Source organism: Prionailurus bengalensis, chromosome B1 (assembly GCF_016509475.1).
Source record: "Prionailurus bengalensis isolate Pbe53 chromosome B1, Fcat_Pben_1.1_paternal_pri, whole genome shotgun sequence".
In the NCBI taxonomy this organism is placed as follows: domain Eukaryota; kingdom Metazoa; phylum Chordata; class Mammalia; order Carnivora; family Felidae; genus Prionailurus; species Prionailurus bengalensis.
The window spans coordinates 147,753,655-147,771,943 of NC_057344.1; the positions used below are offsets into that span (position 1 = coordinate 147,753,655).

Sequence of the window (18,289 nt, forward strand, 5' to 3'; positions counted from 1 at the left end):
TTTCTTTATATACTTTCACCATACACATACATCCAAAACAGACTGTTTGAAAAGCTGATTTAAGTCAAGTTTTTGGTCCCCATCTTCCCTCCCTGTACCTGACACACACATGTACTGGGAGAGGATGGCGTTTTCAGAAAGGGACTGAAATCAGGAAGTAGGAGTTCATTCACTTTGTGCCTACAGCTCCGAAACTCTGGCCTCCTGCCTTCAGGCACTGAGTCTGCGAGCTTCCACTGCTGGAGCAGAGCCAAAGGGCATTTTCCAGTGCTGTCTTTTTTCTGTAGGCCCATCAATGGCGGTCAGGACTGTCCTGGTGTTAACTTCGAGTACCAGCTTTGTAATACAGAAGAGTGCCAGAAGCACTTCGAGGACTTCAGAGGACAGCAGTGCCAACAGCGGAACTCCCACTTTGAATACCACAACACCAAGCACCACTGGCTGCCCTACGAACATCCTGACTGTGAGTGGAGTGGACCTTCTCTCTCTTTCCCACTGTGTGGATGGGAACTTCAGAAGTTAAGCCTTGCCCACACCAATCCCTTGGACTCCTGGCACCTGGTTGGTAACTTAGAAAACTTGGTGTTTATAGGGGTAAGTCCTGCTGGGTTTTGAAGAGGAAGGCTTTCTTTAGAGAGGTGAGAATTGCAAGCTAGTTCCTGGCCAAGAGCATTCCCACCATGGCTACTGAAGAGACCAGTGGAAAGCAACCCCTAGGAGACATGTTGAGTTTCCTCCTTTGACTGAAGTGCCTCTACGAGGAAATGCTCTGGACTAGTGTGATCTTTCCTTGCTGAATAACTAGAAAAAGAATACAGTTCTTTTACAAGTGAGTGAGGACCAAGAAATAGATCATTACTTAAGAACAAAAGCCAATTTATATAACCTTTTACTTTTGTACTGTATACTAGTTATGAGAAAATGAACTTAGAAACTCCCTTTCATGGTATCTAGGTGGCTCAGTCAGTTAAATGTCTGGCTCTTGATGTCGACTCAGGTCATGATCTCACCGTGGTGGGATCGAGCCCCTCATTGGGCTCTGCACCGATAGCGTGAAGCCTGCTTGGGACTCTCTCTCTCCCTCTCTCTCTCTGCCCCTCCCCACTTCTGTTCTCTCTCTCTCTTTCTCTCTCAAAATAAATATATAAACTTAAAAATTTTTTTTTAATTTCCTTTTAATTGTTTACTTCTTACCATGAATTTTTGGTTAAATAATGTTCAAATGGGAACAAACATCTTGCCGCACTTCATATTTGGATGGATAAAAGAAAAATAGTTACATGATAACCATGTGATATAATACACTGCCAAGTTCAGTTTATAAGCTGTTTTATGGGAAAGATGCATCCACATAGGAATTCAGAGTTGCGATGCATTAAGAAGATGCATTCTTTTTTATTTCGATGAAATGAGTCACATAAATTATATTAAAATTAATGAGATCCTATAGGAGATGTTGACCATACCAGGGCATTTGGTCAGACAGAAGAGAAACCCTTTTAGTTCTCAAAGTGTCACTAAAAGTAAATTGCCTCCCTCTGAATTAAAGTTTGTTGAAGAGTTGTGGTAAAATCCAGGGTTGTTGGTACAACCCGGTTTGCCTGGGACACTCCCAGTTGTTGCTATGTAACTATTATTTCAACCACTGTTCACTCTCAAAAGTTTCACAGTTTAGGGGCACCTGGGTGGTTCAGTCAGTTGAGCATCAGACTCTTGATTTCAGCTCAGGTCACGATCTCACAGTTAGTGAGATCAATCCCTGCGTTCGGCTCTGAGCTGACAGTGCAGAGCCTGCCTGGGATTCCCTCTCTCCCTCTCTCTTTGCACCTCCCCTCTCATGCACATGCACACTCTCTCCCTCTCTCAAAGTGAATAAAATAAACAAGTTTCACAGTTTAGATTCGTTGTATACCAAATATGCATCCTTTTCTGCTATTCTTTATTTATGTATACAATATTTTGTTTTCAGAAAACCATGTTGGAACTTCATATTTTAAAAATAAAGTAACTGTAGTGTTCAAATATGTCGTTTTATATAAATAGCTGATTTAATCTTCCATCTTACGTAGCCAAGAAAAGATGCCACCTTTACTGTCAATCCAGAGAGACTGGAGATGTCGTGTACATGAAGCAGCTGGTTCACGATGGAACACACTGTTCTTACAAAGACCCATACAGCATATGTGTTCGAGGAGAGTGTGTGGTGAGTTACAGTTGCTTCCCCGGAAGCTTCATATGTTTTCGTGAAATTCTACTTTTATGGTCCTTCATCTGCATGCTTTCCAAAAGGTTTTAACACTTTCTTATCTGTAAAATCACATTAAAATGAGACTCTAGGACTAGTTGAGGAGGCCTAAACTAAATGTGGGAGAAATTTCACTTTTCAAACCAAAATTTGGCCATTGGCAGCATCAAGATTTAAACGTATTTTTCCTAATTTCCAGCCAGATGCCTTTTCTAAGTTATTCTGATGTATCTAGGTTGGGAATACAGCAACCTGGGAATGAACGATGCCTTTGCTTTGAGTATTTCACTGGTAGGCATCTACTTTTATGATACAGAGCCTTTTTAAAAAATACAATGCTAAGTGTATTTTATCTTTTATTTAAAAAATAATGGAAATTCTTTCTCTCCCTTTCTAATTGATTCTAAGTTTAAACACTGAATTCCACATCAGAACAAAAGTGGTGAAGATGTAAAAATGGTTTTTGCCCTATTTGGACTCTTAAAAAAAAATGCACTTGACTTTTTTGTTCATGTTCACAAGTTGAATTGATATGAAATCATCCTTCTTAACATGTTACTCCTGTCTGTCTCTTTTTCACTTCAGTTATGCTGATATATTTATGAATCTCAAGTATGCAGATGCTTTACATTTGAAATAAAATTTCCCCCAAAAGTAGAATCTGAGTTTTATCCATCTCTCACTTCCCACATTTTCTGGTACATCAAACGTGTGGTCATCATTTTCTCTGCCCATTTTCCTTCCAAATTTATGAGCGCAGTGGCATATCATATAACATAATCCTGCACTGAAGGATCCTGCTCCGGTTCAGAACCTTCAGTGGCTCCCTGTTCAATTCATGTGAAAAAGTAAACTCTGCCTGATAATCGAGGCCTTTCATAGCCTGTGCTTTGCAAATCATTCGCTCTTCTTCCCCTATCCTATAGCACTAACCTTCCATTGTTTTTTGTTGTTGTTGTTGTTTGTTTTTGGGTTTTGTTTTTGTTTTTTTGTTTTTATTTCTTGAGAGAGAGAGAGAAAGAGAGAGAGAGAGAGACAGAGCATGAGCAAGGGAGGGGCAGAGCGAGAGGGATACAGAATCCGAAGCAGGCTCCAGGCTCTGAGCTGTCAGCACAGAGCCCGACAGAGGGCTCGAACTCACAAGTCATGAGGTCATGAGCTGAGCTGAAGTCGGACACTCAACCAGCTGAGCCACCCAGGCACCCCTCATTGGTTTAAATATGGCTTAAGTATTGCTCTTTGAACCCACTTTCCATGAGCAACTTCCATGACTCTATTTTAATCCCTCTGCATTCTTGAAATGCCTTCCAGAGGGTCCTATAAAAATCTCCAGCACTTCATAAAGTTTTGTTTCACATCCCTAAACAGCTTGTAAAGCTTATGCTAATGCACAGCTCACTGTTTTGCTATTCATCTTTCCAAATAAGAAAGCAACAAGGGGAATAAACGCCATCTTTACTTTTGGTCTGTTCAGCATCACCTACCATATCTGTGCTTCATAAATGTTTGATGGTCATGACTATGTATAATGGGGTAAATATTTCATTAGACTGGGGGAATTGATCCTAGAGTAGAATTTAACCTAGAGTACAAGTCATTTGACTTCATAGTAGTTCTTCGAAAGATTGAGGCATTAGAAATGAGAGCTGGAGTGAAGGCTTGGTGCAGACTGCCTCACTGTGGAGTCCCAGTGAAACAAATGCTTCATCATTGTCTAGGATTCTCACCTTTAGCTGGCACATTAAAACTACCCATGCTTAACATCTTCTCTTTCCAGAAAGTGGGCTGTGATAAAGAAATCGGTTCTAACAAGGTTGAGGATAAGTGTGGTGTCTGTGGAGGAGATAATTCTCATTGTCGAACCGTAAAGGGGACCTTTACCAGAACCCCCAGGAAACTTGGTAAGATGAGGTCTCTCATGAATTTACTATCCTTCTCTAGGATTTGTACTTTTTGAGATTTCTTTAAGGAATGTAGCATTTCCCTATAAATATAACAAAACATTCACTGCTGGTTTAGTTTTATTCAGATTAAGTTTCAAGGAACTAAAAAAAAAAAAAGAAAAGAAAAGAAAAACAAACACTTGGGATTAAATTCATACTCCGTAGCATCCATGATGAAAAATGGGCTACTAAGTTTAGATAACGAAGAAATAAAATCAGTATCAAATATAGTAGTTAGCTAAAATATGTGTCTTGTTTTGTTTTATGTTTCTTATAAGACCTAATTGTTAGAATTGATTTTTTTTTTAAGAGAGAGAGAGCATAAGTGGGGGAGAGGGGCAGAGGTTGACAGAGAGGGAGAGAGAGAAAATCTTAAGCAGGCTCCACTCTCAGCTTGGAGCCCAATGTGGGGCCCAATACAAGGCTCTACCCCATGAACCTGGGATCATGACTTGAGCTGAAATCATGAGTTGGACACTCAACTGACTGAGCCAACCAGGCACCCCTAGAATTGATGCTTATTTTGAATTTTTTGTTCACATAAATTGTTGATCGGAAGTTAAAAAAACACACACACAATTCTAAATACAACTTTTAAAATATTCATTAGTTTTGCTGCTTTTATTTTAAAGGTGAAAAAATGTATCCCATTTATAAATCTAGGAATCTAGAGTCCATATTTCACATAATTCTAAATGTTTTATGTTACAAGGGTGCCTGGGTGGCTCAGTCAGTTAAGCATCTGACTTTGGCTTAGGTCATGATCTTGCAGTTTTTGAGTTTCGGGCTCTGTGCTGACAGCTCAAAACCTGGAGCCTGCTTCAGATTCTGTGTCTCCCTCTCTCTCTCTCTCTCTCTCTGCCCCTCCCAATCTCTCTCTCAAAAATAAATAAACTTTAATGTTTATTACAGAGTCAGTGATCTGGGCTTAGGCATCCAGTAAAATTTCAGTAGATGGAAAAAAAAAAGCACAAATAATATGCAAAATTATGAGTGGTTTTATAATTATTCATTGGAATTTTCATAAAAGATCTGTATACAAACATTTATTACTGACAAACTTTTTATTTGCTAATAAATATTATTCAGTTATTCAGTAAGCATTTATGGGAAAATGTTTCTGAGAATTCAGCATTTAAAGATAAATTTGATGTAGTGCTTCCTTGAGAAGCTTCTCTTACATCATCCCTCTACAGTTGGTAGAGTCTCTAACAGAATGATAAAAACAAAATAAAACAAAGCAAAAATAAAGATAAGAAATTTGGTTTACTCTGAGCACATTGTCATGTCAGTCAGTTTCCCTTTTAGAAGTAAAGAAAGTATTAGAAAGGTAGTCTTCATCCAAATGGAATAATTCTCTTAGTTCTTTGTAGTCTCATTATACCTCAACTATGCAGCATAAGGCAAGTGCACACACATCAGTTATGATCTTTGATATATTTCGGGCGGGCAGAGTTAGGTGAACTGTATCCTAAAGTGACATCAGTAACATCGTTACTGATGTTTTTGATATTCCTGTGTGGTATGACAATTTAATGGTTAAATGGTTAAAAAACAAATATTGCCATAGCTGGCTGATTACATTATTTTAACAAGGGAAACAATTAAAACTATAGCATTTATTGTGGTTTTGGTGGAATAACATGTAATTTTCTTCATCTTATTGTGAAGTAATTTTGCTTTCTCTGTTGCAGTTACATTATTCTTTTTGGTGTAAAATCATTCATATTCTTTTATTTCCAGAGTGAACTAATGTAAAGAAAAAGTTTTTGCCATTAATCATCCATTCTGTATTATGTGTAGTAGGAGGCAGTGATATGTTTTTTTAGATACCTCAAAAATTACGCTAAACCTACCGCCTTCTGAACCAAGGTCAGAAGAGGTGAAGAAAAGATTTCATCAGTCATACTGATTCAAACTGTTCAAAGATAAACTAACATCCATTTCTTTGCACTAATGTCGTCATAGTCACTCAGTAGACTAATTAACGTTTTCCAACAGGGAAACATTTAAGCAAGAGGTGCCATACAGAATTCAAGTTGCTGGAAAATGAAATCTGCAAGTATTCAACTTCAAATCACCTTTATCATTTCTTATTCACATGTAGTCTTACTTTCATTGACTACTAACTGTTTATTGGCATTAGCTAACTATTATAAATGCATTTTGACTTCAACACATAAAATTACTATATAGCTTCTAGTACGGTCAGTGAAACAGCAAGACGTTGAGTCAACGTGAAACCTTTACTAATTAAAAACATTCTATTTAAGGGAAGACAAGAGGCGCCTTCACTTTACCCAAAGGAGCTCGTAATATTTCTCTTGCTGAAACAAGGGAAGCTAAAAATGTGCTGGGTAAGTTGTAGCAAACTGCAGAAAGATGGGCATCCATAAATGGCATCAAGCTGTTTTGCTGTCCTTAGCATCTTAAGCACGTTACTTCTGGCCATTGCATACTCAGACAAACCCAGCACAGTTCACAGACTGGAATGTACCCAGGCTCAGGTACTGAAAACCATAACCCCAAAATGACTATACCATTGAGTTAAGACAGTAACCAATATTGTGAAAAAGTTGGGGAAAGCTATCCATAGGTAGATATTTATTGCCCATATAGAAATGACAAGCGTATTTCTTCCTGATGATAGGTGATTGTATAAATACACAATTTATAACTGAATTTCTGTCACTCATCCTGCAGTATATAAATTGGATGTTTCATAATATAGGGTGTTAGTTGCATAATCTCCATATATTCATTTGTTTGATGCAAATGAGATGCAACATCTTGATTTCTATTTGTCCTATTGTTGATTTATAGTTAAGATCTTAATTCTAAGTCATCTTAAGATAATTTTTAGGACATGTGATGTGATAATACTAAGATTTGTTTTATATGACATTGACAATAATAGGATTGATGTATGATTTTATAACTCAAGGCAATCCATTCAGCCTATTGATTTCATGATTTCTGGAGTAGAAAATTGAGTTTAAGGTCCATGTAAAGGCAATGTATGACATAACTTACAGACATTTTCCAACCAAATGGTTTGGTCAAATCTAAAAAATGTATTTTAAAACTGTCCCATGATAAAACTTAAGGCTTTAAAATTAATGACTGATTACAAGAAAAATGAAAGCTACTCATTGATTAGGTGAGTAGGTTTTTATAATTATTTTAGAGAGAGAGAGAGTGTATGAGTTGGGGAAAGGGGCAGAGGGAGAGAGAGAGAATTCTAAGCATGTTCTGTGCTGTCAGTGCAGAGTCTGACGTGGGGTTCAATCCCAAGATCCTGGGATCATGACCTGAGCTGAAACCAAGATGGATGCTCAACCGACTGAGCCACCCAGATACCCCTTTCTTCTGTAATTTCTTTAGAATAAAGTAGGCTTTAAATATGAAGATACTTCATAAATTAGAAGTTTAGCTATCTATACTTGCCCTTAGGCTTTTAAAATAATACATAGACTAGGGGCGCCTGGGTGGCTCAGTTGGTTAAGCGTCCGACTTCAGCTCAGGTCACGATCTCGCGGTCCGTGAGTTCGAGCCCCACGTTGGGCTCTGGGCTGATGGCTCAGAGCCTGGAGCCTGCTTCCGATTCTGTGTCTCCCTCTCTCTCTGCCCCTCCCCCATTCATGCTCTGTCTCTCTCTGTCTCAAAAATAAATAAACGTTAAAAAAATTTTTTTAATAAAAAAATTAAAAAAATAAAATAATACATAGATAAAATATCTCAAGAAGTTTACCCACCAAGTTCACCAAAAATTGGCCCCTCTTCAACAGGGTGGTTTAGAAAATTAAAACTAAAATCGTATAATATATAAACTTGATAAATCGCTGTGTTGTACACCTGAAACTAATGTAACATTGTATGTGAACTATACTCAGATATAAATAAATAAACAAACAAACAAACAAACTTAACTGCAATAACAACAAACTCTAAAATCACATAGAAGTACACAGGAAAGTATAGTATTTACCTGAGTTGTTGTTGACACAATTCATAGTCCAATACCAGATAAATCACTAATAGATTGGGAGCAAGATTAATTTCTCCCCACCATTACAAAAAAAAAAAAAAACAAAACGTTTTCTCTAATTTCATGCCTGTTGTCACAAAAACTACCAATGCTTTGAAGTTAATTTCTGAAACTGCTTCTGTCAGTTTATGGATGCCCTCTTCTGCGTGCAGGAGCAGTGAGAATTTCATGCTCGGCTAACCATGGTTGTTGCTTTTGTTTTCTTCTTTGCTTTCTCCGATATTTACTACACATGCAAAGGGTACCTTAAGATGTTTGATATACCCCCTGGTGCTAGACATGTGTTAATCCAAGAAGACGAGGCTTCTCCTCATATTCTTGGTAAGTGTTCCTGTCTGCTGGCTTTGCTTTAGCATGACCTTAGAGAAATGTCAAAGAAGTCATATATATATAGAGATATATATGTGTGCAGATGCGTGTGTATATATACGTATATGTGTATGTATACATAGATATGCAAGAGTTAGAATTACATATAAATGCATTACTATATGGTTTTTGTTGGTCATTTCTCCCCACTATTCTTTCTTTAAAACAAGAAATATGCAAAAACAGAGCTCTAATTTTTGGTGAGACCTGGGTTGGTCCATTATTTATGTGGGGAAAAAAAGTTATTTAACAAGGTTTTTATGCACTTTTTCTCTGTATAAGGGGAGGAGAAAAATAAGTATGTTAATAAAATGCATTAAATTAAGGAAGAATATCAGAAAAATTTGCCATATATACGTTGACAAATTTGTTCTGATATTTTGGTTGATGCCATACTATATGCCTCTCCTTACTTTTATTGCATTTTAAGTTATTTTACCGAAAAGCAACCACATGTGAATTTTACTAGTCTAGTGCAAATTTTCCTAATACCAGTTATGTGTCCGGTTTCTGACTGGCACATGGAGATCCATTTGCATGGCTGTTTATAATTTCCACAAGAAGATTCTTTTCCTCCTTTATGAGAGGATCGTGTAAAAATGGCATTATCTTCAAAGGTCTATGTACCAATGTAAACCTAACTTCCACTTGTTCCCTGATCTATTAAAGCACTAGGAAGCTCTCTGAACTCAGGTTGCATCTGTCAATCCCATGAAAATTTGCCTCTCAAATTGCTTTTTCTTTTTTCAAATGGGTGGCTTAAAAAAAAAATGAATTGTTTTATGGTGTGTCATAGAATTTTTTTTAGTATTTAAATTATATTTGGGGCGCCTGGGTGGCTTGGTCGGTTAGGCATCCGACTTTGGCTCAGGTCATGATCTCGCGGTCCGTGAGTTCGAGCCCCGCGTCGGTCTCTGTGCTGACAGCTCAGAGCCTGGAGCCTGTTTCAGATTCTGTGTCTCCCTCTCTCTCTGCCCCTCCCCTGTTCATACTCTGTCTCTCTCTGTCTCAAAAATAAATAAACGTTAAATTATATTCACTGCTAGATTCCTTAATAGTCTAGCAGTCAACCATAGTTCTTTCTCCAATAATTCAAATTGTTTATTTTTTCTCCTAGAATTCAGATTGTTCTCCTTGGAAACATCAGACTTGTTTTAGAAAGCTCAAGCGGAATAAATGTATTTAACTAAGATTGCTCATGTTTTCTACACATTTTCAATAGATGGTAGTAACATGAGCTTTTATTTTATGTGCTGATAAATACCTCCAAACTTTAGAATCCCATTTGCTATTTTTTATCCATTAGAGAAAGCATTTTTAAATAATATATAGTATACCTGTAATGCATTAAGAATTCTATCATCAATAAACAGCTTTTTCTAGCCATACAAGTAGAGATGTGGCCTTGGCATTTCACAAACATAAGAACTAATTGTTTATTTACCTAAAAATTAGTTCAACTTTGTTGGATATCTATAAATATTTTTACAAACTTGAAAGAGATACACAGTAAAGAAGGTGTTCTATTATATGCTGTCCTAACATAAATGATTTATGTTCATTATTATAGAAATATCCATAATTCTCAAAATATTCCCAGCTTTCTAAGGAAATATATAGGAAGAGTGAGTTAGAAACCATTAACCTTTTTGACAGTGTTTTCAACTAGGAATATTTGCCCATTTCTATCTCCCATTTAACCGTTTTGCCATTGTTTTTGATTAGCGAGGGAGTGCTTTTTGAGGATTTTGAATGCCTAATGACTGGAATGGGAATCATACCAGAACTAACACTCGTTTTGATTGCTTTGATGCTTAAAAGGGGATAGATTTGCTATGGATCACCAAAACTATAATATGATAAAATAAAATGTATGCTGGTTACTCATTTTTCTTCCTTTAGCTATTAAGAACCAGGCTACAGGCCACTACATTCTGAATGGCAAAGGGGAGGAAGCCAAGTCACGGACCTTCATTGATCTTGGTGTGGAATGGGATTATAACATTGAAGATGACATTGAAACTCTTCACACAGATGGACCTTTACACGATCCTGTTATTGTTTTGGTATGTGGTATTACAGACTCATGATGTAGTGGGTTTAATTTATGTCCATTTTAGTTTTATAATTACTTGGTCTGAAAACACTTTTACCTTAAACATTGTATATTTAGTTGCTTGTTTTTATATTATTCCATTTATCTGCCTGTCCCTACTCTGTGCAACTTGGTCATATATTTTATTATATGTACATTTTAACCCAATAATGTAGTATGATTGCTGATTTTTAGTAATCAGTTATGTGGCAAAGACAAAAGAGAAGAGAGATTTTTATATTTACCCACATATTTACCATTTCTTTTTTTTAAATTTTTTATTTATTTTTCTTTTTAAGACAGAGAGAGAGAGAAGGAAAGAATGAGCAGGGGAGGGGCAGAGAGAGAGAAGGGATATTTTTACCCTGTTAGAGGGAGTTCGAGGAATTGGAGGGCTCACTAAGAAAGTAGGCGTGACCACAGGGTGGAAACAGCATGCACAAGCTTTATTGACCATTGAGCAGGTTTGAGTGCAGGGCCACCATCCAGCAGAAATGCACAAAGGAACTCCTGGAAGAGAAGGGATTGGAGAGGGGGTGTTTCTGGTTAGGCGATGTCACTCAGCAGCATAATGGGGAGTCTCTGTACTGAGTCCTCCATAGAGCAGCAGCAGCTTGGGGTCCTTGTAGCCATAGTCTTATTTATAGTTAGCAAATGTTGAGTGCGGTTTCATAGGGGTATGCTAAGTAACAGGGCCTAAAATGGATACAAATGTGCTTGTTTGGGCTATATTTAAAAGAACTGTGTGTGTTAAAATTTGAGTTTGGTGCTAGCAGGCTTCTGAGCTAAAAGGTCTGAGCCTGTTCCGAAGAAACAAAAGTAGGGGCCAACACGCAGGAGCCATCTTTGGCTCATTTATGTGACACTTGTCTTCTACAATCCATCATCTATGATGAGAAGTCAGCCTCATTCATATTGCTGCTCTGTATGTGAAGTATCCATTTTCTCTGGCTGCCTTTTAAAGATTTTCTCCTTATCTTTTGTTTTGTTTCATTTTGTTGGTTTAGCTGTTTGACTGTGGTATGCTTAGTTTGTGATGTTCTTTGTCTGTATCTGGCTTGGGTTTCACCAGGCATCTTGGTGATCTAAGTTTGATGGTTTTGGGGGGGTTTGTTTGTTTGTTTGTTTGTTTGTTTTTACCAAATTTGGGTTGATTCCACAAGTGTGTTTTTCCCCCATCTCTCACTCCTCTTCTCCTAGGCCTCATTTACACGATTGTTCCATAAGTTCCTGGACCTTGTTCATCCTTCTGTACTCATTTTTTTTTCTCTGTTCTTCAGATTTGATAATTGCTATTGAGCTGTGTTCAAGTTCACTGTGTCTTATGTGGTCTTCAATCTGTTGTTGAGCCCATCAGTAAATTTTTCATGTCAGTTGGTGTTCTTTTCTAGAATTTCCACTTGGTCCTTTTTTTTCCCAAAAAAAATCATTTCCATTCCTATGCTGAGATTTCCATATATTTCACCCATTATGTCTAATGTTTTCTTTGAGTCCCATGTCTTCATGTTGTCTGCTTCTATGGGCTGCTTTTTTCTCGAGTATGTGTCACATTTTCCTACTTATGAGAAATTTTTAAGTGCACACAGGACATTATAGATGGTAAGTTGTAGGGTGTTTGGTTTATGTTGCCTCCTTTTTTTGAAAGTTTAGTTAGAGAGAGAGAGGGAGAAAGGGAGAGAGAGCACAAGTGGGGTAGGGGAAGATAGAGATGGAGAGAGAATTCCAAGCGAGCTCCATGCTGTCAGCCCAGAGTCCGATGCAGGGCTCTAACTCACGACCTGTGAGATCACGACCTGAGCCGAGATCAAGAGTTGGATGCCTAACTGACTGAGCCACCCAGGAGGCCCTATGTTACCTTCTTTACAAGCTGTTGGGTTTTGTTCAGGCTGTCATTTTCTCCTGATTTTTGGAGCCTGGTTTATGCTTTGTTAGGACTGATCTGTTTCAATTTTGTCCTTATTTTAATGGCATGGCCTGTTTGATACCTTAACTGATTACCTGAAGTGTTAGTGAGGTCTCTTCATCTAGCTATAAAAGAACTCCTATGTCGCTAGCCCTGCCTGTCTTAGTCCCAGCCCCACAGCAGCCTCTCAGTAGTAGTCGGCATGGTGTCTTGGCTGGGGCATGCACAGACCAGCCTTCAGTCTAGGATTAATGCAGCTTCTGAGCCACCCCTCTGTGTAGCCCCTTCTTTAGTGTCCTGCCTGCAATTTCCAAACACCACCCTCCATCTCCTCATCTCAGTGAGATTGCTATTTTGGCTTAGCCTCCTGTTCCCTGCGTCAGGGTCCAGAACCTGGCCCCGTCAGGAAGCTGGGACCTGGCATGTTTCTCTTCTTGTTGGAATCACTATCCTTTGCTGTGTTATACAGTGCCCCCCAAAAAGTTCCTTCCTATATCCTCCCCAGTTTTATTGCTTTTGATATCAGCAAGACAACTCTTATTACTCTCTCGTGAATGAAAACAGAAGACATCTACTTGATTTGAAAAATACTGTTGGATTCTGTATGCAAATATTTATTGAATTCTCTATAGAAAATATTATTGAATTCTCTATAGAAAATTATATTCTCTATAGAAAATATTGAATTCTCTATAGAAAATGCCAAAGCATTCTACTCAATTCCAAGGTGTTTTTATACTCTTTGAAAATTATTTCTCTTTGGTGAAGTGTCTGTCCAAATCCTTTGCCCATTGTTGAAGTAGGTTTTGTTTTGTTTTGTTTTTTTTATTTGTTGAGTTTTAAGAGTTTGTTACATATACTTGATATAAAATATATGATTTATATTATAAATCTTTATAAAATATATGATTTATCAAATATTTTCTCGTAATGTATAGTTTCTTTTTGTTCTCCTAATAGTGTCTTTGAGAGCAAAATATTTTAACTTTCCTGAAGTCTAATTTATCTATTTTTTCTTTTATAGATCAAGATTTTGGTATTCTATATACATTTTTTTCCCTGCCTAATCCAATGTTAAAGTATTTTCTTCTTTTTTTTGGTAGAAGTTTTATAGTTTTATATTTTATATTTTGAGTTGATTCTTATATAAACTTTGTGTGATGTGTTAGGTTCTTATTTTTGCATATGGCAGTCTATACTACCTATTGCTGCATAACAAATTACCCCAAACTTAGTAGCTAAGCACAAAGCAACACTGATTCTCTCATAGTTTCTGTGGGCCATGTATTTGGCTGAAAATGGCTGCTGAAATGGCTAGTTGTGGCTCAGGGTATCTCATGAGGTTGCTGTTAGCTGTGGCTAGTCACCCCAAGGCTCCACTGGGGACATCTGCTTCCTAGCTCTGTCACAGGGCTATTGGAAGGCCTCAGAAGATTTCCTCTAAGCGTTTCCATGTGGTGGCTGGTGGGTCTGAGTTCTTCACTACGTGAGCCTCTTCATAGCCTCCTTAAGTGTCCTTAGCACATGACAGCTGGCTTCTACTAGAATGAGTGATCCAAGTGACAGAGTACAGCCAAGACAGAAGAGTCTTTTTTAACCTAATCTTGGAAGTGACATCCCATCACTTCTCCTGTTGTCTGTTTGCTTGAAGCAAGTCACTGAATCCAGCCCACACTGAAAGGGAGAAGAATTAAACTTCACTCATTGAGAGAAAAAGGATCAAAGGATTTGTGGACACATTTTTAAAGCCACCACAATGACTCGTTCCAGTACCATTTGTTGAAAAAAAATCCTCTTTTTTCCATTAAGTTTTCTTTTCATCTGTGTCAAAAATTAATTTTTCAAATTTATGGGGGTTTATTTCTGTCTTTCTGCTCCATACGTTATATAATTTCATAGCAAAAATATAACTAATCAAAATTTTATTAAATTCGAATGATTGGAGATCAGAAGCTCTATTCCATTCATATAATTACACTGCATTCTTTTCCAGTGGCACAGGCCTCATGGTTAACTGCTGTTAACTGCCAGGATAACCTACCTCAAGGCTTTGTCCACTGATATCTGGGTGACGGCAGGGAACAATGTGAGCTAGAGATGTAAGATGTGAGCTACAGATCTCATATCAGATATGAGATTGGTAGTTAGGACAGTGGGGTATGGCAGTCTCTATCACCTCAGCCTTTCTTTTCCTCTCTAAAGGGCTGGACCCCAGGTTGGGAGCCCTGGAGCATGGCAGCGAGCTGTCTGGGGCTGAAGGCAGTAGGCATCTGGCTACAGTGTAAGGGTCAATGCTTGGTTTGTAATGTTGTTTTAAAAATAAAGACTAAGGGAGAAAAATAAAACAGAAGCCAGATAACCAAATCCTTCATTCTAGTTGGATTTAGTATTACCCAATTTCTCAAGCAAAAGCTATTTCTAAAAGTTTAGTTTAAAATAGTAGTGAATTGCATGTTTTTCTCTTTGTATAACTGATGTAATCGTATAAAAGCTAGTATGTGCAAGTCAATAAAAACTTATTTTTTTAAAAAGAGTTACATTGCCCCAAACAAAATTAAAGAACAAACTGAAAAAACAGAATATATTTGCAATGCTTATTACAAAAGGATTAATGTCCTTATTGCGTGAATTATTTAGAAAAAGATATGTATACCAATAAAAAAGAAGACATGAACATGTAGCGTATAGCAGACAAAACACAAGTGACTAATAAATCAAGAAAGTTAAACATTAGTATTTATCAAATAAATAACAATTAAAATAACAATCTTTTGCCAATCAATGAACAAAGATGACAATTATATAGTATGTAGTACTGAATGGGTACATTCATATACTCTCATCATGAAAGTAATAATTGTTCTAACTATTTTGAAGGACCATTCCCCAGTCTATTATAAGAACAACAACAACAACAACAACAAGATGCTTATACCCTTCAGCTCACTAGGAAAATCAAAAATCACCACAAAGATGGGGACAAATTCTAATCAATACAAGTATATATTAACAAGTGAATGGTTAAATAATGCACACTACCTTTAGAATTAAACACTTTGCTAACATTTAAAGGTATGTTTTCAAAGAATATTTACTATCTTGATGCATTAAGTGAAATAAGCAAAGCCAGAAAAGCATGCATGGGTACACACACTCACACACACACACACACACACACACACACACACATGCAATATGCAAATATCTTGAGGGCATATTGCAAAATAACAGAAGTTACTTTGGTTTTCTCTGGTTTGGTAGAATCATGGATAATTTTTATTTTCTTTAGATTTTTCCATAATTGGTACATTTTCTGGAGGGAACATTATATTTACCATCATGACAAAAGAGTTATTTTAAAGAATAATTTTCAAATGCCAAAGGAGATCTATAACTTAATGTATATATTAAAGAAATCTATGGTGAATCATATTGTGAAGTTACGTTTTTATTATGTAAATCTTATACCTAAGTATATTTTTTATACTTTTTATGGTCCAAGTCTTTTATATTTGCATTTTTTTTTTCTTAAACAAGGCATACTTGCACTTTAGGTGATAGAAGCATTATATTTTTAGAAACTGCTTGAAAGTCTTCCAGTTTTAATAAGAGCACTATTCTAAAATATTTGTAATTTTTATTCAAAATGTAAAACCTCTTCAGGTGACTTACCTATCTGTTCCATGTGTATATTAGATCATACCTCAGGAGAACGACACCCACTCCAGCCTGACATATAAATACGTCATTCATGAAGATTCTGCACCTACAATCAGCAGCAACAATGTCATCCAGGAAGAATTAGATACTTTTGAGTGGGCTTTGAAGAGCTGGTCCCAGTGTTCCAAACCCTGTGGCGGAGGTAACAATTGAACACATTTATCACATTCAAATGTCATTCATAGAACACCAATTATTGTGCTTTCTGCCTTAAAGATTGCCTCTCATTGAGGCTGTGATCTGAGAAATAGCAAACATACCAACAAAACATAAGTTCAAAACATTTTTACTGAAATCTCTGAATCTACAAAGGATAGGAGTCCATTCATGACAACTGGAAACCTTCTTAAAATCGTCTTGCTCTTTTCCCTCCGGTTCTTTTTGTCTCATATTCATGAAATGGGGCCTCTAATGACTTTACTCTTCCCCAGCTCTCCCAAATGCTGTGTCCTGTGGTTCCAGCCTTTCTTCTTCTCCATTTTACTTTCCATATCTGTGCATTTCTTTTCTATCAGTGTTAATAATAAAGGAGCTATTAGGTGTACCAGGTAGCAGGTGCTGTTTTAAATGTTCACTGTAGGGGCGCCTGGGTGGCGCAGTCGGTTAAGCGTCCGACTTCAGCCAGGTCACGATCTCGCGGTCCGTGAGTTCGAGCCCCGCGTCGGGCTCTGGGCTGATGGCTCAGAGCCTGGAGCCTGTTTCCGATTCTGTGTCTCCCTCTCTCTCTGCCCCTCCCCCGTTCATGCTCTGTCTCTCTCTGTCCCAAAAATAAATAAACGTTGAAAAAAATAAAAAAAAATTTAAAATTTAAATGTTCACTGTATTAGTGCATGGATACTCAGAATGATTCTGTGAGGTCAGCACTATGATTCATTGTACTGATCGGGGAAAGTGAAGCCCCCGGGGAAAATAAGTAATGTGCCCAGATCAGAAGATACAAACCCAGGTGGTCTGGCTTCTGGCTACATGCTCTCACTACATTGTGCCGCCTCTCTGCCCTTTCCCAAGTTAATCTGTTCAGCTGTTCTCAGAGTTTTTCAGTTTCTCACTTCGTCCCTTACTCTAGTTCTGAACAATAAATGCTCCAGAACTGAGCTGGCCTAGAAGAAATTTTCCCTGACAGGCAGGAGAAGGCAAGGGGCTTTCACAACAATGATGTTGAGTAATTGAGAACAAAAAATATTATTCAGAGTAGGGAATGCATACATCAACCATTTATTTTATCATTTTAATTCAAGGATGTGTGTCTAAAGAGGTTTTTTTTTTTTTTGAGGTAGACAGGGCATAAAATGTTTTCAATTAATTATTTAAAATGATACTTAATCCATTATAAGATGCTCATTTAATTTGAATCTTCCCTTCTGCCTCACCCTCAACATCTACTTGGTTACAAGATTTGTCAGAAGCACCTTTTTAATATCTACCACATCTATTTATTCCTCACCAGGTTTCCTGCATGATTTTGAAAGGGAAGATTATTGCAAAAGTCTTTTAACTAGTCTAATTTGATCTTCTGCTCTTCCTTTATTTCCAGGGTAATTGAATGAATGAATGAATGAATGAATGAATGAGTGGAAGTTTATTATTTCCCTGATTTAACTCCTATAACATCCTAATGTGTTCTTCTGAAGGCATAGCATAGTTTATGTAGTATTCTTGCCAAAAGTAAATAACCTGAATCTAATCCTTAGGAGGCAACTATATAAAACCCAAATTGTGGGACATTTTACAAAACAAATAGCCTATATGTCTCAAAAATATTCAAGATAAAAAGATGCTCAGAAACTATTCCTGCTTAATTCCATGACAACTAAATGCAGTGCATAACCCTTAATTGGAAAAAACATTGCTGTAAAGATCATTATACGGACAACTGGAAAATTTTGAATATAGTCTGTATATTAGATAATAGCATTATATCTATGTTAAGTATTCTGATTTTAAGAATTATATAAGAGATGTGCTG

General features: G+C 37.1%; 1 protein-coding gene across 1 annotated transcript in view; it reads left to right on the plus strand.

Annotated features, from left to right (window-relative positions):
* Positions 1 to 18,289, plus strand: part of ADAMTS3 (ADAM metallopeptidase with thrombospondin type 1 motif 3) — a 274,684-nt gene that overhangs the window by 240,725 nt on the left and 15,670 nt on the right. The window contains exons 13-18 of the mRNA XM_043572504.1: positions 288 to 463; positions 2,070 to 2,203; positions 4,023 to 4,146; positions 8,477 to 8,557; positions 10,508 to 10,671; positions 16,300 to 16,465. Of these exons, the coding sequence (XP_043428439.1) occupies positions 288 to 463; positions 2,070 to 2,203; positions 4,023 to 4,146; positions 8,477 to 8,557; positions 10,508 to 10,671; positions 16,300 to 16,465 (845 nt within the window). The remainder of the gene's footprint in view (positions 1 to 287; positions 464 to 2,069; positions 2,204 to 4,022; positions 4,147 to 8,476; positions 8,558 to 10,507; positions 10,672 to 16,299; positions 16,466 to 18,289) is intronic.